Raw genomic sequence first — 27,189 nt, forward strand, 5'->3', positions numbered from 1 at the left:
ATAAATGATCCCTCCCCCTTTCTGGTGGAACTGTCCATCAGGTAACTGTCCACTTACCTCTGTCCTGGGTGGGACATAAAACATGACCAGTACAATCTGCTTCTCTCTCCCTCCAGGGCAGATTCTGACATGGGTGACAGAGAACTGCTAATGGACGACAGCCTGACAGGAGCTCCTGCTGGCCAGGCCTCCCACACTGCTCTGATCCCAGTTCAGGGCAAGACTGACTCTTCACCTTCTCCTTCGAGTCTCTGAATCCCCCTGAAACAGAGGTATTTAAGTTCACCAATTATTCCATTTGTCCCCTTACATTTCCTAGCCACCTGCAATTAAGGTAGACCATGCGACTAGTTCTAACAGATGATATTAGAATGGAAATGACATGTGTCATTTTCAGGCTGAGGCAGTAAAAAGCTCCCATGCAAACCTCCAATCTCTAGAGACCCCTGCATGGTCATTGAGGAGGCTTCATGTTTCAGGTTTTAGGTGATGTGGCTGCAAAATCATGTATCCTCTGTAGGCTGAGTCTCTGAGTGAGTGCAGAGCGGAGCCTCTGCAGACCCACCTGCGATATGTATGTAGCACGACCCAGAAATAACGATTTGGAGGATGTTTATTACAGCACCGTAACCTGTCCTATCCTGAATAACACATACCCAATACTCTTTCAATAAGCTTTTTTTTTTTTGCTTAAATTACCCAGTGTTAGTTTCTTACGCTTAAAATTGCTTAACTGATCAACTCTAACAGCACTTAGCTGTTGCTTCTTATTGCACTTCCTAATGTGTGTCTCTCTTATTTTTCCATTAGCAGCTGAGAGACACCTGACTATTGGGACTATTAAGGTTTATCTTTGCATCCTATCACATTATAAGGCTCTTGATAATTATTTGTTAGGATGAATGCAAAATGGGATGAAAATGAAAAATTTGATGAGTCAACTGGATAATTTCTGTTCAACCTTGGTTTCTATATCAATTTTCAACTGAACATTAATTAAGAGATCCTAAAATATGATTGCACCTTTGGCTTATGATTAATGGTAGCATATATTTATTTTCAATCATATTATAACCAGTTGTCATAACTTCAAAAACTTTATTAAATGTCAAAGGTAAAATACTTTTGAAAGATCCCAACAACAGCAAAATTCAGTGAGCTCTTAACTCCTGAGAGACACTACATATAGGGTGTTTGACGCAGACACCGGCCTGCAGTGTCTGCAGTGTTATGGATGAGACACGAGACAAATTCACGTGGACTACCAAGTCCTGTGGAGGAAAAGGGATGGCACAGCCACTCTCTCAAGGGGAGAGTGCCCAGACCCTTGCCTTGACAGGCTTTTATTGGGTTTGTTTTGCACAAGAATACAGGTGAAGCTCATTAATCGTTATCAGGCAGTAAGAATCAAACATACAAAGAATTCTGAGGGCCTATTTTGAGGCAGGGTCAGGTAGCTAAAGAGACATAAAACTTTGAGGAACAAACTTACTTCTCACTTGGACCCTTATCATTTAATTGAGTGCATTCTAAACAAAGCAGGTTTCACAGGATTTTACATATTCTTTCTTAGGTCTGATCACCCTAGGGAACTTGCCCCTTCCAGCACAGGGCAACACCCACCACCAGCATTGTTTCAGGCTTAAGTCAGGCAGGGGAAGTAAGTCAGCCAAGAGATTAGGAGACTTCTTGCAGACAGAATGAGGACTCAGGCTTTGTCAAAGCCGAGGGGTGAGGGTCCATCACCCCCAAGTCCTTCCCTGGGCCTCCACATGACTGTGCCTGTTTTAGGTTGTTCCCCCTTGGGGAATCTTACCTGTCGTTGGCTAACCAATCAAGCATTGGGGGCCAGGCAGGTGAAGTAAAAGGAGCAGAAGTGGTGTCCCTGCCAGGGAGATAAGCTCTGTCTCCTTAGTAGCTTATGGTCCAAAGGTCACTGACTCAGCCTTAGTCAAGGGGGTCAGGGGTGAGGGGAAGCGGGTTACAGCTTCTGAAACTAGGCAGGGTGGTTCCCAACATCTCTCCCTTTTTTGTTTGTAAAATCATTGTAGTTGTTAAGCCTGTGAAACCTACTTTTTGTTGTTCCCAAATGCAATCTTAAGAAATAACCTCTCTATATATATCATAAAGCACAAATAAGGATTAAGACAAGGAGGCACCCCAGGGCTGCCATGGTCCAAACTCATAAATTCAGTCCACCAAAAAATGTTGCAAATGGGGACTTCTGGCCAAGATGGAGGCATCAGTAGACACACTGTGCCTCCTCACACAACCAAGATAGGGACAACAACAATTTAGAAATAGAATAAAAACCAGAACTGACAGAAAATTGAACTGTATGGAAGTTGGACAACCAAGAAGTTAAAATAGATCTGTTCATCCAGACCAGTAGGAGAGACAGAGTTGGGCGTGGGTCTCGGCGTGGAGAGCATTGGGACCAGGCGAGTAAGGCATCTGAGACATGTAGAACTGCAGCGGGTAGACCCTGAGTGCGCAAGTGCAGCTGGCAGACCTCGGCTGAAAGGTGGCAAACAGCAGACCCAGTGAGGCAGGTATTGTGAAGCAAGGCACTGCAATCAACCCAGGATCACAGCGCTGGGAAATAGAGCCTTGGGACATTGATTGAAAACACCTGTGGGGGTTGAGGCGCAGGGAGAGACTCCCAGCCTCATATGAGAGGTCGTTGGAAAGTCCCACAGTGTGCACAAGCCCACCCACACAGGTATTGGCACCAGAGGGGCCCAGTTTGCTCGGGGGAAGTGGCAGAAGGGGCCAGGGTCCAACAGAGAGTGGAGCAGGCGCCATTGTTAACTCTCAGACCCCACCCCCACATACAATGTCACAACCCAGCAACTGGGGTGCCCCACTCTGGTGAACCCCTAAGGCTCCGCTCCTCATATGTAACAGGTGCAACCAGACCAAAGGAAAAAAAAGATGGCTCAAACAGAATTGAAAGCCCCAGAACCAGTATTTTTCAGCTACCGAGAGATAGCCAACCTATCAGATACACAGTTCAAAGCACTGGTGATCAGGATGCTCACAAAATTGCTTGATTTTGGTCACAAGTTAGATGAAAAAATGAAGGCTACAATAAGTGAAATGAAGAAAAATGCATAGGGAACCAATAGTGATGGGAAGAAAACTGGGACTCAAAACAATAGAGTAAACCAGAAGGAAGAAAGAAACATACCATCAGAAAAGAATGAAGAAACAAGAATTCCAAAAAATGAGGAGAGGCTTAGGAACCTCCAGGACATCTTGAAACATTTCAACGTCTGAATTATAGGGGTACCAGAAGGAGAAGATGGAAGAGCAATAAGTGGAAAACTTATTAGGACAAATAATAAAGGAGAACTTCCCCATTCTGGCAAAGGAAATGGACTTCCAGGAGGTCCAGGAAGCTCAAAGTCCCAAAGAAATTGGACCCAAGGAGGAATACACCAAGGCACATCATAATTACATCACCTAAGATTAAAATGAAGGAGAGAATCCTAGAAGAAGCAAGAGATAAGGAGACAGTTACCTACAAAGGAGTTCCCATCAGACTGTCAGCTGGTTTCTCAAAAGAGACCTTACAGGCAAGAAGGGGCTGGAAAGAAGTATTCCAAGTCATGAAAGGTAAGGACCTACATCCCAGATTGCTCTATCCAGCAAAGCTTTCATTTAGAATGGAAGGGCAGGCAAAGTGCTTCTAAGATAAGGTCCAGTTAAAGGAGTTCATCATCACCAAGCCCTTATTTTATGAAATGTTAAAGGGACTCATCTAAGAAAAAGAAGATAAAAAAACATGTATAGTAAAAAGACAGCAAACTCACAGTTATTAACAACCATACCTAAAACAAAAACAAAAAGAAACTTAACAAACAACTAGAACAGGAACAGACCCACAGAAATGTAGATCACATGGAGGTTTATCAACAGGAGAGTGAGAGGAGAGAGGGGGAAAAGGTATGGAGAATAAGTAGCATAGATGGTAGGTAGAAAATAGGGGGAGGGCAAGAATAGTATGGGAAATGTAGAAGCTAAAGAACTTATGACACATGGACATGAACTAAAGGGGGGAAATGTGGGTGGGAGAGGGTGTGCAGGGTGGAGGGGAATGAAGGGGGGAATGGGACAACTGTAATAGCATAATCAATAAAATATATTTATGAGAAGTTGCAAATGCAAGGGAATGATAAGAGTAACAGGTCTGGTTACACTTCATCCTTGGGAGAATTAGCTCAGACTTCAGGAAATTACTTTAAAAATATGCAGCATGGGCTTGCTGCCTGAACTCAGGGTGAGAGAGTTTTAGCAAGAGCAAGTCACAAAGCAGCCTAGGTATAATGCAGGCCTGATTTCCCATGGGAGAACTTCTTCATGGGTGTGGTCCTGTGTGCCGTCATGCCCCCCACTGGTTTTCCACGTGGGTGCTGGGCCACATTTCCACGTCTCGAGAATTAGTTCCCTACAGGTGTTTAGTTTTTCCTCTTCTTGTCCCACCCCAACTCCCATTCCTGACATTTAACATCGCATTGTAGATAAATGAAGAAACAGCAATTTGGAAGTATTTACCTATTGTTCCAGAAGAAATTAATACATTTCAAATCAGTAAAAAAGAGTGCTCCATGAATCTGATGGACCAGTGAAGAAGAGCCACAGAGAAGAAGGAATCCTCCACTTTTGTCCATTTTAAAAGAAATACCTCTAAAGTGAAAATGATTTACAACCTGCTCTCAGTGAAAGAAAGAGAGACAATATCTTTGTTGGAGTAATCTTGAAGGTCATGGGAAATCGGATATGTGAATAAATTTAAGTGTGTTCTCGATCAGTGCTTTTCAAACAGACATGTACACATGAGTCACCTGGGGATCTCGTTAAAATGCAGATTCTGCTGCATGAGGTCAGGGTGGGGGTTCAGACTCACCTAGTGCTGCTGGTCAACAGATCACCCTCTGAAGAGCAGGTGTGGATGCTCCTTGTGAGGGGGAAAAGGTACAGAGAATAAGTAGCATAGACTGTAGGTAGAAAATAGACAGGGTAAGAATAGTATAGGAAATGTAGAAGTTAAAGTATGACACATGGACATGAACTAAAGGTGGGGAATGTGGGTGGGAGGGGGTGTGCAGGGTGGAGAGGAGTGAAGGTGGGAAAATGGGACAACTGTAACAGCATAATCAATAAAATATATTTAGCAAAAAAAGAATCACCACTGCAAATCAAGAGCTCCTGACAGGCCTACTGAGGACCACACTGAATTTGGGTTTTGAATAAGTTGCCCTGAATTCAACCGTCGATCGGTTTTCTTTAAGTCTGTTAGGACATCACCACGACCTTTTATCTTATCTTGAAACCACTTCTCTGGTAACTTCACTGTCTCTTTAGAAACTAGTCAGGAACACAAAAGCAAGCAAAACAGAGCCCTGAGAAGTGAAAAAGGTATAATAAATTCTACACACCAAAATGTGTGTGTTTACTGATATTTAGCTTTATTTATTTATATATTTTTGCCCATTTTTTCCCAACAAGACTGGCTATTTATTTGCTCAGGCCAGGGGTAGTTAATAGAAGGCAACTATAAGAAGAGATTAGGACTGCTGGTAGCTTGATGGAGGGGATAAAGATGAAAATACTATGAAAAGCTGATGCTTTAAAAATGAAAAACTTATCATAGCCTTGGGATAAAGGCATAAAGCCTGAAATTTAGAATTGTCCCCAAAGACATTCCTGTACTCATCAACTCATTGTTTAAGATAGCAGATAAGTATATATTTTAGGATTATTAATACAGAAAATAGAAAAACTTTTGAAAATGTTGGTGCTTAAAGGGATCCTTTAGTTATATAGAAAATTCACTAATGTATAACAATTCTCTGATGATGCTGGATAAATATAGCTGTAAGTGTATCCCAATTTTATACAGCATTGATTTCATTACATCTAAAATCTTTAGGATCACATAGAGTCAATTTATTTAAAAATAATATTTAAAAAATATATTTTATTTGTTTATTTTTAGAGAGAGGGGAAGGGAAGGAGAAAGAGAGGGAAAAAAACATCAATGTATGGTTGCCTCTCACATGGCCCCACTGGAGACCTGGCCCACAACCCAGACATGTGCCCTGACTGGGAATCGAACTGGCACCCCTTTGGTTCACAGTCTGCACTCAATCCACTGAGCTACACTAGCCAGGTCAAAAACATAATAATATTTCTTATGATTATAAAATAAGACATGTTTCTGGAGATAGTTGAAAAACATAAAAAAGTTATAAGAAAAAAAATTACCTATAATCCCTCTAATCAGGAATATCCACCAATAACATTTTGATATATGAGTCCTGTTTGGAAAAATTCCAGCCATTGTTAATATAACAAGAATGGTTTTGCGTGGCATCAATGTAACCTGGCAGCCAAGGAGAGTGGATTGGAATGTCCATGTGAAAACAATGACAATGTCACTGTACTGGTGCAGTAGATTCCATTGAGTGAGCATGTGTACTGTGTGGCCATCCCATTTAAAATGACCGAGCGGGTAGAGCAATGAATCTGCATCAAATTTTGCATCACTGCTTGAACATTCCTCAACGGAAACTATTTGGGTGATTCAACAAGCCATTCATGCATCATGTCTTGTGCAGAGTATTTTTGAGAAACAAATTTGGCACCCTGAAACTTCTGGCTTTTCCAAAAACTAAAATCACCCTTGATAAGGAAGAGATTTCAGACCATTGATGACATTCAGGAAAATACGATCAGGAAGCTGATGGTTATTGGGAGAACTGTGCAAGGCCCCAAGGTGCCTACTTTGAAGGGGACTGAGGCATCTTCATCCTTTGTACAATGTTTCTTGTATCTTGTATCTTCTTCAATAAATGTCTGTTTTTCATATTATATGGCTGGGTACCTTCTGGACAGACCTCATATATTCTTCTAGTTTTCTTTCTCTCTTAAAATATTCTGTGTTATGTTTTTTCTTCTGACCTCAGGTATTCTTTCAAAACATGATATTCAGTCTACATAAGACTGCAGAGTTTTTACTTATTTCAACCATTTTCCTTTGTGAGTATTTGGAGACATTTGAGCTTTTGTCTTTTTTTCCCTGAATGAATCAAGGCTATGATGCACTTCTTTGCACATTTACCTTTCTGAGCATCTCTGGTCATTTCTGCAGACAGGTTCCCAGAAGTGGAACCACCAGGTCAAGCAACATATGTCCAGGCTGTTGAAGAGCACAACCACACTGCCAACTAGAAACACTGCATGGTCTACAGTGTGCCTATTTCTCCATCCAGGGTCTGAGTCTCCCCTGAACTTTGCAAGAATTGTTTTTAAGGATGACCTTTGGGCTTGTAACCATTCCTCTCAGATGAGGAATGAGTAGAGGGGAATCACTGTCCCTCTCTGCTCCACCAGCACATACCTATCACCTCCCCTGGATCAAACTGAAGATATAATAAATTAAAAAAGTATATGGTTTACATAATCAGCTTTATTTTCTTTTGTTTCTTGTTTTACTCATTTTTGCCTTTTGCTTTATTATTACTTCCTTTCTGTTTTCTCTTGGTTTGTTTTTTTGCCTCTTAAATTTAACACAAAATTAAATTTTTTTTGTTTTGTAATAAGTACAGTGAAGGCTATAAATCCCTTCTAATTATTGTTTTAGTTGGATCCTTCAGGTTTTATTATACAAGGCTTTTATTGTTATTCACTACTAAATATTTTATAATTTCCATATTGATTTTCTTTTTAAGCTATATGTATTTTGCCATTTCTAAATGCATACTTTTTCTTTTAAAAAAAGAGTTTATTTTTTATTTTTTTAGAATGAAGGAAAGGAAGGGAGAGAGAGAGGGAGAGAAACATTGATGTGAGAGGGAAACATCAGTTGCCTCTTGTTCTCACCCTGACTGGAAACTGAACCTGAAAGCCAGATATGTGCCTGACTGGGAATCTGACCTGCTACCTTTCACTCTGTGGAATGAGGCCCAACCAACTGAGCCACACCATTGAGGGTACATATTCTTTTTCTTTTAAAAATTTATTATAACACCTGTCAACATACAAAAAGTATAAAAATATAATGAATATTCAGCTTAAGAAATAAAACTAGAATGTATGCTTATAATTTTTAATTTTATTTTTATTTAAGATGTACAAGATAAACAAACATCCTGTCTTCCTGGCCCCTCCTCAGAAATAACTGCAGTTACTAATTTAAGGTATATTCTATGAATTGTATGGGGTTCTTTTGGGCTCCTTCTTGTTGTTGATTTTTAATTTTACCTCCTTGCGGTTCGTGAACATGATCTATAATTCTTCAGAATTTATTGAGGCTTCCTTTGTGGCCAGGACATAGTCAATTTCTGTAAATGTTTCAAGTATGTTTGAAAAGAACAGATATGCCGATGTTCTTTTTCTAAAATACAGACTGATCTCATCACTTCCTCTCTGAACTTCAATGGTCTCCAGGCGAAAGACTGAGTCCCCTAGTCTATTATTTGGTCCCCAGCTTCCTCTCTAGCCAAGACCTCAGCCAACCTCCCTATGTACAAAAAATGTATGTCCATGTAGCTCTTGTACCTTTTAGGGTCAACTTTCAGAAGACCATTTGAACTATCAGAATTGACTTGTAGCAGACAGCCCAATGTCTGACACATCAAAGGTTCAAATAGAATCTCACTGAGCCACCTGGAGATTGGGTTTTCTTCTGAGGGTGGAGTCTTGCTGAGACTGGACAGTCAGTCATCTTATAGTGGGTCGCTCCCTCATTGCCAATTCCAGTCTTCACTCACTACTTTCTCTTCCTGAACCCAATGCACCTCACTGAGACCTTAGGTTGCTGTGATCCTCCCTGCTAATTTCTCTGCACTTCCCCTCCTTCCTATCTCTACCTGCCCACGGTGTCCAGTTGCTTTGCCTTCTAGAGACAGCTGCATATGCCCAATCAAGACCTAATCCTGGTTGAATCCAAACTGCTCCTAGGAGGTTCTGAAGCTGTACAAGGTCACAGGACGGGAGTAGTAACTCATCAAGTAGGGGTTTGAAGCCATCGCCACAGAGATAGATAGTTGCACTTTCGGCTGTTCCATAATTAGCCACCCGTTTCCTCTGCTGAACTGCGACTGGTCCTCGGTCTCAGACCAGGGACTGGAATACAAACCTTTGTAGCCTGGGGACTCAAAGTAGACCATCCACTGACTTCTGTTAATAACTGCATTTACTTCTCACAACAATCCCTAGGGAGGACAGCAGCCAACATTCAATCAGCACGTTCGTCCAGGAGTGTTCTTTCATAAACCTCATAAACACATTATTCACTCCATTTAACAGAAGACACTGAGGCTCAGCGCCGCTCAGTGACTTGCCCAAGATCCGGCTACTAGTAAAGGGCAAAGCCAGGATTCTAGTCGGGATATAGACTACAGAGTCCTCATTCTTGGCCACGAGCTCACACTACCGGTTCTACAGAAGGGGAAACTGAGGCCCGGGACAGGACAAGAGCTCGTGCCCGCCGAATCGCGGCCCCGGGGCTGGGGCACGCTGGATTCCTGCTTTTCCTCTTTTTGGGTCGCGGGCTGTCACTGCTAGGCGGGACTCGGAGGGCGAGACGTGCAGGGCGAGACGTGCAGGGCGACACACCGCTGCCTTTTCGGCCGTGGGTGCGGCGAGAGGTGAGGGAAACCAGTAAGTCTGGACCTAACTGACGCATCTTGTGGCACTATGACAACGGGGTGGGCGGGGTGGGCGGGAGAACAGGAAGTGCGTTACCCAAAAGGCGGGACGAATCCTTCCAACTCTCAATGGAAGCGCTGCCTCTACGTTCGCCCCGCCCGGAAGGAGAGGCAGAGGTCGCTTTTCGGCCAGCTAGTCGGGCTGTGAGGCCAGCGCTTGGGCGTTGCGGTGGGTAATTCGGTCTCTGGCTGGTGAAGCAGAAGGGGAAGAGAGAGCGGTCCAGAGCGGCGAGGGTTGACCGGAGGCTGGGCCAGGCCTGTGGTCGGCCCGCGGAGTGCCGAGTGTGGCGCTGGGGGTGCGGGGCCTCAGGGGTTTGTCATTTCCTGACGGGGGAGCTGGGGCCTAGAGAGGATCAGTGGAGGCAAATAGACCAGAACCTCGTCCCTCTCACAGAGACGTTTTAAAATCGTAATATTAGGTGAAAAAGCAAAATACAATATATATATATATATATATATATATATATATATATATATATATATATATATATATATATATATCTGAACTGAATACGTAAAATACGCCTTCGCCGAGCACCCCAGTTACTCTCGCCGTGCTTGGTGCTCCTCTCCAGTCTGTGTCCCGAACTTCTTGCACATGTACTCAGCTCCTTATTTTAAAGCCCTGAGGCAACTTGTGTTAAGAATCCCGAATTTCTCCGGTTTTTGGAAGGTGTTGTGGTGCATATATTCTATGTCCTGTCATAAATTCAGCGGGGCTTGGGGCAGTGTCTGTGATCAAATACATTGATATTTTCTTAGTTAAGTATATTGTTTATTTACACCAACGGGGAAGAAGAACAACCTTAAGTAGCCTGATTTTAGATCAGGTCGAATTTTCAAACTAAGAATATTTGGTTTTCAGAAAAAAGACTTGAGAATTGCAGATAAGGGACTGGGATCAAAATTTCATTGTTCACTCACATTTCTCACTGACAAGGTTCCAGAGTTCCTGAACAGTGCTTTTTGTACGGTTGTCTCCGATTTCCATCTCTAACTGGGTGTGTCACCTTGTGCTCTCTCAGCCTCAGTTTTTCTCATCTGTAAAATGGAGTCAGTAATGCTTTCCTAGTAAGGTTCTGGTGAGGAGTGAATGAGACAGTGCACATGAAGCACACACACTATACTATGTCTAGCACATGGTACAGATGGTTATGATTGAGATTTGCTTATTCCACAAACATTTCTTATTTTAAAATTATTTGGATAGGCAGTATGTGTCCATTGTTAACCTCCTCTGCCCAATCCATCTTCATAGAGACCACTGATTTCTGTGCATAAACGAGCCTGTCTGTATCTCTTTCACCTGCATTTTCCTGCGTCTTTCCCCAAATTACAGCATTCTGTGCCATCCTATACTTCATTCTTGTGTTTTTTTAAAAGATTTTATTTATTTTCAGAGAGAGGGGAAGGGAGGGAGAAAGAAAGAGAAAAATCAATGTGTGGCTGACACCCCCCACCCCCCACGCCCCTCACTGGGACTCGGCACACAACTCAGGCATGTGCCCCAACTGGGAATTGAACCGGTAACCCCTCAGCTCACAGGCCTGCACACAATCCACTGAGCCACACCAGCTAGGGCTATACTTCATTCTTATTAGCATTTATTTTGAGTGTTACTTAACATATTTACATATTTTTCTTTATTAAAGTATGTAACATACCTATAAAAATGTGTAAAAATGTTAAGTTTGAAGAATGAAAATTAAATGAACATCACCAACTTAAGAGATAGATTTTCATATCTTCAAAGCCCGCATTAAATTTTTTTCTCCCTTCACCAAATATAACCACTGCTCTGAATAGCTCATCTCTTGTTTTTCTTTGTTTTTACTGTTGAAGTATCTCTAATGAATGCAGAGCACAGTTTTGCCAGCTTTTGAATTTTGTACAACTGGGAACCTAATATACATTTTGTGTGAATTAACTTTTGTATATGACATGTATATTAGATTCCTCCATGTTGATGTGTGTAGCTCTACTTCATCTTCATTGCTTTAAATTCTGTGGTATGATTGATTATACATGCTTTATGTGTACATGCATCCATCTTGTTTGGGACTCTCTGTGCTTCCTGGATTTGCATGACTATTTTCTTCACCAAATTAAGGAAGTTTTCTTTCATTATGTTTTCACTTAAAAAATATATTTTATTGATTATCCTATTACAGTTGTCCCATTTCCCCCCTTCATTCCCCTCTACCCTGCACACCCTCTCCCACCCACATTCCCCCCTTTAGTTTATGTCCATGTATCATAAGTTCTTTAGCTTCTACATTTCCCATACTATTCTTGCCCTCCCCCTGTCTATTTTCTACCTACCATCTATGCTACTTATTCTCCATACCTTTTCCCCTTCTTTCCTCCTCCCACTCCCCTGTTGGTAACCCTCCATGTGTTCTCCATTTCTGTGGGTCTGTTCCTGTTCTAGTTGTTTGCTTAGTTTGTTTTCATTTGTGTATATTTTTTTAGGTGTGGTTGTTAATAACTGTGAGTTTGCTGTCTTTTTACTATACATGTTTTTTATCTTCTTTTTCTTAAATAAGTCCCTTTAACATTTCATAAAATAAGGGGTTGGTGATGAACTCCTTTAACTGGACCTTATCTTAGAAGCACTTTGTCTGCCCTTCCATTCTAAATGAAAGCTTTGCTGGATAGAGCAATCTGGGATGTAGGTCCTTACCTTTCATGACTTGGAATACTTCTTTCCAGCCCCTTCTTGCCTGTAAGGTCTCTTTTGAGAAACCAGCTGACAGTCTGATGGGAACTCCTTTGTAGGTAACTGTCTCCTTATCTCTTGCTTCTTCTAGGATTCTCTCCTTCATTTTAATCTTAGGTGATGTAATTATGATGTGCCTTGGTGTATTCCTCCTTGGTCCAACCTCTTTGGGACTCTCTGAGCTTCCTGGACTTCCTGGAAGTCCATTTCCTTTGCCAGATTGGGGAAGTTCTCCTTTATTATTTGTTCCAATATTTTTTCCACTTGTTGCTCTTCCCTCTTCCCCTTCTGGTACCCCTATAATTCAGACGTTGAAATGTTTCAAGATGTCCTGGAGGTTCCTAAGCCTCTCTTCATTTTTTTTGGAATTCTTGTTTCTTCATTCTTTTCTGATGGTATGTGTTTTTCTTCCTTCTGGTCTACTCCATTGATTTGAGACCCAGTTTCCTTCCCATCACTATTGGTTCCCGTGCATTTTTCTTTATTTCACTTAGTGTAGTCTTCATTTTTTCATCTAATTTGCGACCAAAATCAACCAATTCTGTGAGCTTCCTGATCACCAGTGCTTTGAACTATGTATCTGATAGGTTGGCTATCTCTTGGTTGCTTACAAGTATTGGCTCTGAGTCTTTGATCTGTTCTGTTTGAACCATTTTTTTTTGAGGGGGGGTCTGGTCTCACCTGTTACGTATGAGGGGCAAAGACAACCCAGTCACTGGGTTGTGATGCTGTATGTGGGGGTGGGGTCCAAGAGGGAACGATGGCGCTTGCTCTGCTCTCTGTCAGATTTCAGTCCCCTCTGCCACTTCCCACAAGCAAATTGGGCCCTTCTGGTGCTGGTTCCTGTGTGGGTGGCTTGTGTACGTTCTAGGACCCTGTGGGTCTCTCCAATGAACTCTCCTGTGAGGCTGGGAGCCTGTCCCAGCACCTCAATCCCGACAAGTGTTTTCAATCAGTGCTTTTAGGCTATATTTCCAGGTGCTGAGGCCCTGGGTTGTAAGGTCTTTCTCACTGCCAGTTTTCACCTAGTTTATCTGCTCATCAGTGTGAGACTGTGGATAGTCATCTGCCTTGCGTGCTTCACTAGGTCTGCTTGTTGCCTCCCTGCGCCCATGCCTGTGCCCAGGGTCTGCCGCTAGGGTCTGCTAGCCACTGCCTGCACCCTGCGTGCCGAGGTCTGGCAGCCACTGCTTTTTCCTGCTGACCCCTCTCTGCCGGCCGCCACCTCCGCCCCCTTACCAGTCTGGATGAATGGTTGTTGGGATTTCAGTACAGTTAAATTTTCTGTCTGTTCTGTTTTTTGTTTGTTTGTTTGTTTCTAAATTTTTGTTGTCCTTAATTTTGGTTGTACGAGGAGGCACAGTATGTCCACCTATGCCTCCATCTTGGCCGGAAGTCTAATTTGCTGTTTTTTTAATAGCTTCTTTAGGTGGCTGCCTTTCACACCTCCCCCTTTTCAAAAATACAAGCTAGTTGGTGAAAGACAAATACCATATGATCTCACTTAAAAGAGGACTCTAATGAACAAAATAAACTAATGAGCAAAAACAACCAAAGACATGGAAACATGGGACAGGGTAGGGGAGAGGATGGAAATGGTGCAAAGAAGGGGGAGAGACTAGTCAAAGAACATGTATAAATGACCCACGGACACGGACAACAGTGTGGGGATGGCCTGTGAGAGCGGGGCAGTGGAGTGGGGGGTGGGCTGGGTGGAGGAGGACTAAGGGGGAAACAGTGGGCCAACAGTGGGCCAATAGAATAAACAAGAATAAAGAAATCTATGAGGAAAATATGAAAAAAAATGGAAACATTTAATACTTTAATTTTTTCCTCTACGGTTTTAATTGCCTCATGCCACTTTTTTATGTATATTTTATTTTCTAATTTCCATTAATACTTCTTTAATAATATATTAGAAATGTTTTTTAAATCTGAGCAGAGTTTTTCCTGTTATCTTTTTGTTTCTAGTGTCCAACTTTATTGCATTGTCGTCAGAGAACATGTTCTCTGTGAGAGCACTCCTTTATTAACATTTGCTGAGACTTGCTTTCTAGTCTAGTATGTAGCAATTTGCCTAATTGTTCTGAATATATTTGAATATTTTGTATTCTGTAACAGTGCAGTGTTTTATGCATGTCCATGAGATTCTTTTTGCTGTGTTGTACAAATCTTTTCTGATCTTACTGATTTTTTAAAATATTTTATTTATTTATTTTTTAGAGAGGGAAGGGAGGGAGAGAGAGAGAGAGAGAGAGAAACATCAATGTGTGGTTGCTGGGGATTATGGCCTGCAACCCAGGAATGTACCCTGGCTGGGAATCGAACCTGGGACACTTTGGTTCCCACCCCGCGCTCAATCTACTGAGCTACGCCAGCCAGGGCACCAATCTTACTGATTTTTAATTCATTTTATTAACTATTGATAGAGATATGTTATAATCTCCCACTATGATTCTGGATTTGTATGTTTATCATTGTAGTTTTGATCATTTTTGCCTTAACTGTTTTGAGTCTCTGTTATTAAGGTGCCTAAACATTTAAGATAGTTATATCTTATTGGATTTGAACCTTTCTTTTTCGTTTTGTGGTAACCTTCTTAATCTTTAGTAATGCTTTCTGCCTTAGAGTCTACAAGTATTTTGTGTCATAGCCAGACCAGCTCTCTTTTAGTTAGTTCACAGAGCATATATTTTTCTATCCTTTTACTTTTAATTTTTTGGTGTTCTTATATTTTAGAAGCAGCTCTTATATAGCTAGATTTTATTCATTATTCAATTTCACATTTTTTCATTGTTGCTCAAGTACAATTGTCTCTATTTTCCCGCCACCACGTTCCCCTGTCCCACCCACTCCTACTAATTTCACATTAAAAAAAAATCTAGTCTTATAACCCAGCTATATTATCTTCTTAAAGATCCTTTGTTTGGACAGCCTGAGTCTCCAAAGTTTCTAGGATAAAAGTCCGAATTCTTTAGCCCCACACATTCTATCCTTGTGCCCAGAACAATCACTGGAAAATAATGAGTATTCAGTACATAAAAATGGAGTGGATAAAAGAAGATACTTATCCTAGTGACAGGAAGTAAACTTGGCAGGACTTGATGCCTGGCGGGATCTGAGGTTGAGGGAGAGGAGGATCAGGTCTGTGGTGTTTATAAGACTGCGTGGACTGTACCACCTAAACCAGATGGTCTGCAAAGAGGACCTGGGAGGAAAGGGGCAGAGGATCCTGAAAAGAGAAGGAGACCAGTTTAGAATTTATTGAGGTTGGGATGCTGGCAAGATATTCTCAAGGAAATCTAGTACACAGTCAGAGAAACTGATCCTGAGACACTGCATCTTCCCAGCTCTGCAGTCCAGTTGGTGATGCTGTTGAAAAGAATAGTAACTAGCCTTTTTGTGCATCTCCTATGTGTCAGGTCCTTGGCAAACCTTTAATAGTCATATCTTGTTTAAATTTATCTTATGCCTTAAATATAGTTATTATTGTCCCCATGTTACACAGCAGATGAAAAGACTGTGGTTTAGGGAGATTTAATATGTTAGCTAAAAATGTTTCTTTGCTATATTTGCCTAGGTAACAGCAAATTTCTTGTCACATCATGACAAGAAATTTGTCACCTGAAGCGAATGTTAAAACCTCAGAATTCCAGGCCCCTGTGTAATCAGAACCTCCAGGAAAGAGGCCAGGGATGTGTATTTTTAATACACAGTTTAGGTGACTCTTAAGATCAGGCAGGCTTAGCAAGAACTGGTTTCAAAGCCACCTGTCTACTTTTAAGCCCATGTTGTTAGCCCCCTCACAGCCACTGGACCTCTGTGGCAGGAGCAGGCTTTTCGATCAGGACTTATGTAATAGTTTTATCAGCTCTTGATCATCGTGCTGTGTGGGAAGATAATGTTTTAGTAGAGAACAGGAGATTTTAAATAACCCTGCAGTCCTACGATGTCAGTTTTATTAGTGGTTTGGGAGAAGAAAAGGAAACTAACATTTATTAAGTGTTTACTAGCAGTTCTCGAACCAGCGAACGTTATTCTAATTTTTTAGTAAGAAAATGAGCCTCAGCTAAATTTATCCAAGGCCATAGATCTGGTAAGTGGCTGAGCCAAGTTTCAGACCCAGAACCATCTAATAGTGAAAGTAGTTAACACTTACTTGGTACTTAGTCTGTTACCAGGCTTTTATGTGTATTATCCCATTTAATCCTCATGGTAACTGTGTGGAGGATGTCTCTGTCAGTATTCTGATATTACAGATCAGAAACTAAAGCACATGGAGGTGGTGTTTCCCACTTCCACTCCCTAAGTGGTGGAGCAGGCTGTGAGATCAGGCATTCTGGCTGGCTCCAGAACCCACACTTCTCACCACTGCCCAGTGTGCTTTGACCAGCCCCTGACTTGTGTCCTTTTCAGTTATGTAGTATTCAGCATGATGACCTTGATTTTAAAAACCATAACAAATTTATATTTGTTAATGCAAATTCACACAAAATCTAGAACATTGCTTTTGGTGTGCTTAGAGGTAACTTGATTTCATTTATTTATTTTTTAGTTCCTTCACCATGCAGGGTAGCACAAGAAGAGTGGGCATCATGACTGATGTCCACCGGCGGTTCCTCCAGTTGCTGATGACTCACGGAGTGCTGGAGGAATGGGACATTAAGCGCTTGCAGAAGCATTGCTATAAGGTCCATGACTGTAAGTATCATTTCCCTGTTCCCAGAATGCTCTGGTATTGTGTGATCAGGGACTAGTGACATTGGTATAATGTCATATATCCAGTCAACCTATACTCCTGACCTGGGCATTCAGGTCTCTCAAAAACTCCCATCAGCCCATCTTTCTTATCTTATCTTTGACTTTTTTTTTTTGTTAAAGTAAATCTGACATTTAGTGCAGTATGAGGTAAGACTTGGTCTCTGAAGCAGTACAGTCATGGTTTACACCAGGCCTCTAGCACCTTCCCCAGCCTGAGTTTCATCACCACTAAAATGAAGATAATTAATTGTACTTGACACATACTATGGTTCAGAGGGTTAAGAGACATGATATGTACAAAACCCCTGACATAGGGAAAGTGCTTACTTGGCTGTTAGTAATCAGGGCAGCTTAGCATAGCGGTTAGGGGCACAGCCTGGGAGTTGGCCATACTTGGAGAAAGTGCCTTTCCTGCCCTGTATCAGCTGTAGGCGTTTGGGACATCTTCTCAGTGGGTTGTTCGAAGGGGTAAATAAGATAATGCACATTAAGCACTTAGAGACAAGACTTGGTGCATACTAAGTTTTTAGCAATTGGAGGTAGCAGTAAAGCAATGGGATCAATGTTGATAGAGTGGTAAAATCAATATTGGTAGGGTCTTGTTGAGTTGAGTGTCAGTATGGGTAGATTTTGTTGAGTGAAAAAAAAAGTTTATAAATTATACTTGTTTGGTGTCATTGTGTTTAGTTTTTTGTAAAACTTAATGACTTTTATTGTTAATGAATAGATATGTCTACATGTGGACTAGAAGGAGATGCAATACACTCATGAAGTGCTTGCCTTCAGGGAGAGGAGGAGAGAAGTAGGTTTGTCACCAGAAATCAAAAGACACTTTATCCTATTTTGTTCTTTTATTGACAAAAAAGACTTGAGGCATTATTAGTTTAGTCTAATGGTTGTCACTTTTGATGAATGGGAACATAGGTTTTTTAATTTTGTGTTTGGTCTTTTTTGTCTATATTTTTAATTTTCAAAAGGAGAGTGGAAAAAACAGGTGAGCCAGGTCGAGAGGGTAAGGAAAGTTTTGGGAGTACCCCAGTGAAGAGCACGAGAAATGGCGCCACATCTGGAGAACTGCCATCTGTGGCATGAGGGATGTGTGCGTCACATGGGAGAGAGTGAGTACAGAAATAAGTCTTTGCTTTCATGATATGCAGAAGAAGGAGTATGGGGAGGGTGGCATGTTAATGAAGAGAAAAGGAATGTGCCACTGGTCCATTGAGATGTTCTGTAGAGAATTCTGGAAGTTTTGGTGCACATCCACAGGTAAAAGCTTGACAGGTTCTACAGTAAGGAAACCTGCTTACCTTTGTTAATCTTGTGTATCCAAACTTAATTGACCTACAAATAACATACTTTGGGAAACCTTAGAAAAAAAAATATGATGTGTGGGAAGAGAGTAAGTCTTTTTGGTGTGTCATTTTATAGATCCTGAAGAACCCATAGTATATATACCATAGTAGTGTTTTTTTTCTCTTAATTCTGTAGAAAGAGCAGACTTCCTGAAGCATTTGAAACAGGATGTGACATAATTAGTTTGGGAATTCTCCTTCTGGTGAGAACATACCTGCTCTGATTGTCTGCACTGTGGTGGACAGGGTCTTTGTTGAGAGCCTTCTTCATGGAAACAGAATATTATACTTGTCAAACTAGCTTCTCTTGCTCTTTAAAAGGCACAACAGGGCTTTAAACCTACCACTCAGTATTCTCCAGGGATGGGCATAGCAGGCTTTTCTTAAGCTTTTATCTATGTAACAATTCATTCCTTCTCCCATTAGTGTCTTACATACACGAATGTCTGGGACAGGGAAGCTCTATTGATGGGGAAGTTTTGTAGCTCACTTCAAAGGGACATACTAAGATTGAAAGTGTTTTTGCCTTTGTTTGACCTTTAAAGTTGTTATGATGTGATTTAGGAAAGTCCTGTAGAATGTATCTAGGAATTGATTTATTCTTGAACTTTATGGACCATTTTTGCAAATCAAGATATGGTTATGGCTAGGGTAATCAGGATAGAACTATTGTATGCTTTCTCTTATCCTGCATTAAAAAAAAAGGTTGTTCACAAGCATTATTCTTATTTGAGAAGTTTTAAACAAGGAACAATGGAAAGAAATGATCTAAAATGAAGTAAATACTTATAAAATCCAATGTTATCAATCTCTTATCTCTTGAAGAGATGCCTAGGAAAGGCCCCTTTACCAACTAGAAACATTTAGTTTCTAAGAGAATTAAAAACAAAGGAGTAATTGAAAGTGCAAGTTACACTAATTGCCCTTTTATGTGGGGTTTGTCCAGTTTATCAGAATGCTTTCTGTTCTGGGCTTTGCTTTGAGCTCTCCTCTTACTGTCACTAGGGGAAAACAAATTCCCAAGTCTCTAGGCTAATGAATTTAGCTTCTGTCCTGATGTTCTAGTGGAAAGCCTTGGGTTTGGCCTTTCTGAATGGTTCCAGGACCTTTGTTCTTAGTGCCCCTTAGATTCTGTGCCAGGGTTTGGTACGTGAATGTGGTTGTCCAGCACAGCCTCCTAAGAATCTCATGGGTGCCAGGTCTCTGTGCTAGGGACTGGTGCCACAGAGGTAAAGCTTTTGCTTCATCTTGGGTCTTGTGTGTCATGCAGACACAGACTCAGATGATTCCAGTGGAAGTTCCCTGATGGAAGTAGGCACAGGAGGCCTATGGAGTGGTGGTTAAGAAGACTTGGATTTGAGGATTTCCACTTTGGACTGAGATGGAATGACAGGGATCAGTTTACCTTCTGTGTGAAATGTTGGGTTGGCTAAAAAGTTTGTTTGTTTTTTTCCATAAGATGGCTCTAGTAACACATAGTTGTCTTTAACTTCTTTCTAAACAATTTTGTTCGATTGTATTGTGATAGCTGTCATATCAGCATGCATTTTAAAAAAACTTATTAAAATTGGTGAATTTTTGGGTAACCATTTTAATATTGAAGATGGAAGAAAGTATACAACATTTTGGCATATTATGCTTTATTATTTCAAGAGGTAAAAACACAACTGAAATGCAAAAGAAGATTTATACATTGTATGGAGAAGGTGCTGTGACTGATGGAACATATCAAAGGTGGTTTGTGAAGTTTCATGTAGAGATTTCTCGAGGGACGATGCTCCACAGTTGGGTAGACCAGTTGAAGTTAATAGTGATCAAATCAAGAAATTAATTGAGAATGATCAACATTATACTATGCAGGAGATAGCAGACATACTCAAGATATCCAAATCAATAAAGTTATTGGTGAAAATGAAAAATATGTCTTTTATTTTATGGAGAAAACCATATGGACTTTTTGGCCAACCCAATAATTAAAAAATGGACAGAATATATGAAATACTCGACATTAGTAAGTGTGGGACAGTGATCATTTGACAGACAGGCAATGAGAGTTTTTTCCCTCTTGACATCAAGTACTTGTTTTTTCTTTTTCTTTTTTAAAAAATATTTTATTTATTTGTTTTTAGAGAGAGGGGAAGGGAAGGAGAAAGAGAGAGAAACATCAATGTGTAGTTGCTTCTTGTGCACCCCCCACTGGGGACCTGGCCCGCAATCCAGGCATGTGCCCTGACTGGGAATCAAACTGGTGACCCTTTGGTTTATAGGCTGGCACTCAATCCACTGAGCCACACCAGCCAGGGCATTTTTTGTTTTTTCTAACACCACCTCTCCAGTTCTCTGGACACCAAGCTGGATGTCCAGTAACTCAATTCAGTTTCAACACTGTCTACCTGGTGTATCAGATCCCACAAGTTAAGGGGACTCAGTCCCACAAGACTACTTCTATGACACCGTCCTCAGTTTCCATAATGCTAGAATGGCTCACAGTTACCAAGAAAACATTCTACTTACCTCTGTGGCCTGATGCAGCAGACGTTTCTTACAGAAAACTAAAGAGACCCTAAGGAGCAGGCCATAAGATAAACAGGACCTTTGGGCTTAAAAAAAGGACTAATCAACAACTATCTGCACAGAGTTTTAAAAGCCATCAGCTATATCTGATAAAAACCCTTACTAAAGTAGGAAAAGAAGGGGACTTCCTTAACCTGATAAAGGGAATCTATGTGAACATCATACTTAATTGTGAAAGACTTAAGCTTTCCCCCTAATAGTAGGAGCAAGACAAGTATGTCCATTCTCACCATTTCTGTTCTAACCAGTGCACTCAGGCAAGAAACAAAAGGAAGAAGTAGCTCTTTCTTTTCAGAGACATGATCTTCTGTATAGAAAGTCTGTTGGAGTTTTCACAAAAGCCACCAGAATTGATAGGTGAGTTCAGTAAAATTACAGGTACAACATTCCACTTTTATCCACTTGTTTAGTGTCTGTTGGTATTTCTTCCCTAAATTCACTCATTCTTTAATGGTTGCCAACTTGCTATGAGGGACTATTTATACTCCAGCACCAACATTTTGTAATTGATTATGCTGTGTTGTTTTATTTTAACTTTTAGTGGGTTTTAAATTATCTATTGTCCTAAGGACAAATTAGGTAAAATATCTAAAATTTTAGATTAAAAAAATTAAGATTTGAACCCTGGCTGGTATGGCTCAGTGGACTGAGTGCCAGCCTGTGAACCAAAGGGTCACTGGTTCGATTCCCAGTTAGGGCACATGCCTGGGTTGCTGGCCAGGTCCCCAGTGTGGGGGTGCTTGAGAGGCAACTACACATTGGTGTTTCTCTCCCTCTCTTTCTCCTTCCCTTCCCCTCTCTCTAAAAATAAATAAATAAAATCTTTTTAAAAATTAAGATTTGACATTATTTTATTGAGTAGAATAAATAATATGATGTTCAGGCAACAAAACTGTTAACTTAAATACATGTACCAAAAATGGATTAGTGAACACAGCATCAGGAACATTGGGGCTTGATAGATATTTTCTGTTTTGTCAGACCATTATCTGCCTTTACCCTATCTTCGTTTTCCTCGTGCTGACTTACAGGACTCTAGTTGCTTCATTGTCTGGGTGCATACTTCAGGACTCATGTATACCGTTAGGCTGTGTGCATACATGATGAGTCACAGTAATATTGTTGACATCTTGGGTTAGTATTCCATCTGTAGTTTTATTTATAAGTACCATCTCTTTCCAAGGAGGAGTCAGTGATAATTAGAAGCTGGTTCCAAATAATTTTCCTCCTACTTTTAATGATTTCATCGTACATTTCTCCTCCTTGGTCATCGCACATTCTGTCCCTCACAGAGCCAAAGAACCAGCAGTTGGGTGCCATATCTGAGACTCATTAACCTAACTGTTTGCCCCTCGCAGGAGATCCCAGAGGCTCTGCCCCACCCAACTTACCAACCCACCCAAGCTGTTAACAGTGGCTTTTCCTTATGAATGGGGCTGGTCTTAGCCCATGCTTGACCACTTCCTAAATCCTCTCAAATGAGCAACAGCTGGCCTCAGTGAGCCCCAGGCCCAGAACTAGCAGCCTAGATTCACAGCTTGGCTTCACCTGGAATCTCCAAGCCCAGCACAAGGAGCAGCCATCTCAGATTGCTTTTTAACTCAGGCAGGGTGGCCCTGGGCAAGACACAGCTGGGGGCTGATCTTGGCCTGCACCACCTGGAAAACCTGAGGGCCAGTGCACCCAGTGGATAGCTACAGACCATGTTGCAGCACCACCAGCCTGCCCCTGCACAGCTGATCCCCCAAAGAGGGTGGAGTTTTGTGGTCAGTGGTCACAGCCAATCCTTGCAGCTGAGTGACCTGGGTAAATACCTCTCATTGACCTGCCAACAACAACCAAGGCTCAACTATAAGAGGAGGGTGTACTCAGCCCATACAAAAGGTGTACCTTGAAGTACCCAGCTTGGGTGATAGGGGAGGCTGTGCCACTGGACCCTACAGGACACCTACTACATTAGGCTACACTACCAAGACAGGGAGTCAAAGCAGCTCTACCTAGTATGTAGAAACAAACACAGGGAGTCTGCCAGAATGAGGAGACAAAGAAACATGGCCCAAATGAAAGAACAGATCAAAACTCCAGAGAAAGAACTAAACAAATGGAGATAAGCAATGTATCAGAGGTAGAGTTCAAAACACTGGTTATAAGGATGCTCAAGGAACTTAGTGAGGACCTCAACAGCATAAAAAAGATCCAGTCAGAAATAAAAGGTACACTAGTTGAAATAAAGAACAATTTACAGGGAAATAACAGTAGAGTGGATGAAGTGGAGAATCAAATCAATGATTTGGAACATAAGGAAGCAAAATCACTAATCAGAACAATAAGAAGAAAAAAAATGAAAAAATATCAGGGATATTGTAAGCAGCCTCTGGGACAACTTCAAGCATTACAACATTCATATCATAGGTGTGCCAGAAGGAGAAGAGAAAGAGTAAGATTTGGAAATCTATTTGAAAAATAATGAAAGAAAACTCTCCTAATTTGGTGAAGGAAATAGGCGTGCAAACCCAGGAAGCACAGAGAGTTCCAAACAAGGTAGATGCAAAGAGGCCCACCCCAAGACACATCATAATTAAAATGCCGAAGGTTAAAGATGAGAGAATCTTTAAAGCAGCAAGAGAAAAGCAGTTAGTTACCTACAGGGCAGTTCCCATAAGACTGTCAGCTGATTTCTCAAAAGAAACTTTGCAGGCAAGAAATAGTCAAAGTCATGAAAAGCAGGGACCTAGAGCCAAGACTGCCCTACCCAGTAAAGCTATCATTTGGAATCAAAGGGCAGATGAAGAGATTCCTAGACAAGAAAAAACTAAAGGAGTTCATTATCACCAAACCAGTATTATATGAAATGTTAAAGGGCCTTATATAAGAAAAAGAAGATCAAAACTATGAACAATAAAATGGCAATACATATCTATGAACAGTTGAATGTAAAAAACAAACTAAGCTAACAAGAAGAACAGAGACATAATCATGGATAAGGAGAGTGTTTTGATGGTTGCCAGGTGGGAGAGGGGTGTGGAGAAATGGATGAAGAGGTGAGGGGATTAAGAAGTACAACTTGGTAGTCACAGAATAGCCACAGGAATGTGAAGTGTACAGCATAGGAAATGGAGAAGCCAAAGAACTTATATGCATGACCCATGGACATGAAGAAAGGTGTGGGGATTGCCTGAGGGAGTTGGGGGTGCTGGGTGGAGGGGGGCAAAATGGGAAAAATTGGAACAACTTTAATGGCATAATCAATAAAATATAATTAAAAATAAATTTTAACTTCAAATATAAAATAAAATGTAACTTGGATTTCTCAAGATATGAAATTTTGTAATAGGCAGTTGTCATAAGGTTAGGCAGGAATCTTGGGGTTTATGAAGCCACAACAAAGTTAATGTTGCACTTTCACATATCTGGCTCCTGAAGGATTAGATGTGTTCCAATCCCAGCCTGCTCTTGATGACTTTTTGCAGCAGGAACCCAGGGTGGGCGGGTCCTCCCAAACAGGGAGGTTATGTGTGGGTAGGTGAGAGGACTAGGGATGAATACTTCAGTAGGAAGGAACTGGCAGGAACAGTGAAGTCATTTTTTTAAGACACAGATTCAAATCAGGGATTTGGGAAAGTCCTTTTATAAAGGAAATCTTACCTACTTCACAGAAAAGTTGTGAGGGTTAAACAAAGGCATTTCTGTTCAGTAGCTGGCTGAGTAGTTCCTGGTGAATGTTCAGCATGTACTACTTCTTCCCCTTCTGTTCCCTTCTCTGTGTCATCTAATTCCAGATCCTGCGGATGGGGTGGGGGTCATGACTATCAGAAGATCCATAATGTTGGTAAATAGTGTGATACAGAAATGACTAGACCACAGGGCTGAAATTCTGATGCTGGGATTTCCTCAAAAAATCCAGAAAGTGTGCTCAGCATTTCCAAGTGGAAGGAAAGGGTCAGTGCAGGTGCTGAGATGAGGGAGCTTTGCATGTGTGAGTCACAGTAGAAGGCCAGTGCGATTCGAGTGTTGGGGGTACAGTGGGAACCACACAGGAGTGTGGCAAAAGGTGACAGGAGCCACCAGTGGCTTTCAGGTGGGGCATGTGTGCACGCGCGTGTGTGTGTTGGGACCTGGCCTTGCTCTGGCTGCATGTGGAGGACAGGTGTAGGGGTTAGAGTGGATGCTGGAAGACTGTAGCAGGTTGTTTCACATCTTGGGGTGAGGGGATGGGGCTCAGAAGAAGACTTAGAGAGCTGGGGCAAAGAGGCTGGAGTTATCTCCCTGACAGTATCCCAGGCCAGCACTCACCATTCAGCAACCTTTCCAAGGCCTGCTGAGAATAGGACACTGAGCCATGTCCTGCCTATAGAAAGCCTGGAAATAAGTGAAGACCCCCTAAATGAGACCAGACAAAGGTTATTCATACAGAGCTTGCTCCAGCAGGGAGTCAGCCACTTTCACTTGGGTTTTAGCAGAGACTTGAAGGCAGGCAGAGGAATGGGAAAGCTTTATAGTAGAAGGAATGGGAAGCTTCAGGTGGGCCACCTAGAAGCAGGACATCTGTGATTGGTTAAGGAGCATATTTAGTTATCTCTGGTTGGTCCTAAGTTGGAAGGAGGGACAAAATTTAGGGAAACTGAGTTATTAATCAAGTCTTGGTCATTTTGAACTTATTACAGAAGTTATTTAGCTTCCTGGATGGTTGCTAGGCATAGTGCTTTAAGATTTTACAAGTCTGACTTAGAGGTAGCTGGCTGGCTTCCTTGGGTTACTGTAGATCCTGGATTGGTTGCTTGGGCTGGTTGATGCAGAGCGTGGGTCAGAGTCCTATTTTCATATATGGTCTATCCAGTATCTATTAGTATATTCAGGCTCTCAGAATGAGTCTGACAGTCGTTCCTTTGAGTTGTTTACAGTTCAGCTTGTGTGAGAAACCACAGCTACTTATCTGGTGGGTCAAGGAACAGAGTGGCCTCATTAGTTCCCATGTCTAATTGGAACCTGAAAGTGTCAGCCCACATGGAATTTGAAAGTCGGTGGAATGTCAATGATATCTAGCTTACAGGTAGTTTGTTTGTCCTACAGTGTTTCTAATTTTAAAAAATAAAGTACCACATTTAAAAAAAGCCAACAAAGAGCTACAGAGTTCTGCTTCTCCACTTTCACCCACTGTGCCTGCTGTTGTCTGCCTCTGGGCTTCCTGCTTGGCCTCCAGACATCTGATTTGTCATCTCAGCTTTGCTCAGATGAAATCTCAGGGAGAGGAAGCTTATACAACAGGGATAGAGTGATCTGCTCTGGTTTCAGCACAGGCAGCCAGGGGATCCCCTGCAGATCCCCTTTATCAGCAACTTAACATTCCCTGAGGTGGATGGCTGTGGGGGGCTCCCACTTATCTCAGTGGGAGGTGGAGCACCTGTGTTTGAAGGGTGAGACAAAAATGAAATGCACATTAACAGTATAAATAGTAAAGTTCTGCTGAAAGTGGTTTAGTTTTCTGTGATGACTCAGACCGGACTTCAGGACTTGGCCCTGCCTCTGTGCCTTCATGATGAAGAGTTGGTGTTGCTCTGTTTGTTGTTCACTGGAGTGCTGACCAGCAGACCTCTGATGAGAGAAGTGGTGATAGGTATGTTTCCTGTGCATGTAGGGACAGTGTATGTCCCTGTCACCGTTCCAGTAGTGTTGTGGGTTTTAAGGCCTGTGGCTGAGATGCAGGAACTGTGCCAAGTACTTAAAGTAACTTTTATGCACTGTTGTTTGAAGGAAGGTCAAAGAGTAGACTTTCTAACTGAAATAATCTCTTGAGTTTTTAAAATGATATCTTTATACTTTGAAACAGATTTCTAAGCAATAGATATGAAAACAGTCCATTATTAAAACCTATTACCCCTGTACCATCAGAGCCCTGAGCTAATCCACCTTGTCACAGGGCACTGTCATTTTTCTATTTTTGATTTAGATTCCTGAGGGTTAAGGTGTCGTTGAGCACCGAAATATTTTTTAAGATTTTATTATGGAAAAAAGTCAAACAAATAAAGTAGAGAGAATAATACAATGAAGCCCCAAGTACCCATCACCC

The 27,189-nt window shown here is 41.5% G+C and overlaps 1 protein-coding gene across 4 annotated transcripts in view; it reads left to right on the forward strand.

Annotated features, from left to right (window-relative positions):
- The first annotated feature begins 1,349 nt into the window (after positions 1 to 1,349).
- Positions 1,350 to 27,189, forward strand: part of NSMCE1 (NSE1 homolog, SMC5-SMC6 complex component) — a 40,697-nt gene continuing 14,857 nt past the window's right edge. For 2 of the 4 annotated variants that reach the window (XM_036021362.1, XM_036021361.1), the window contains exons 1-2: positions 9,807 to 9,885; positions 16,991 to 17,136. In XM_036021362.1, coding sequence (XP_035877255.1) covers positions 17,001 to 17,136 — 136 coding nt within the window. In that variant the 5' untranslated portion in view covers positions 9,807 to 9,885; positions 16,991 to 17,000. Of the gene's footprint in view, positions 1,374 to 9,763; positions 9,886 to 16,990; positions 17,137 to 27,189 lie in introns of those variants that run through there. The other 2 variants (XM_036021360.1, XM_028525987.2) reach the window with 2 other exon arrangements.

Source organism: Phyllostomus discolor, chromosome 3 (assembly GCF_004126475.2).
Source record: "Phyllostomus discolor isolate MPI-MPIP mPhyDis1 chromosome 3, mPhyDis1.pri.v3, whole genome shotgun sequence".
Lineage (NCBI taxonomy): Eukaryota > Metazoa > Chordata > Mammalia > Chiroptera > Phyllostomidae > Phyllostomus > Phyllostomus discolor.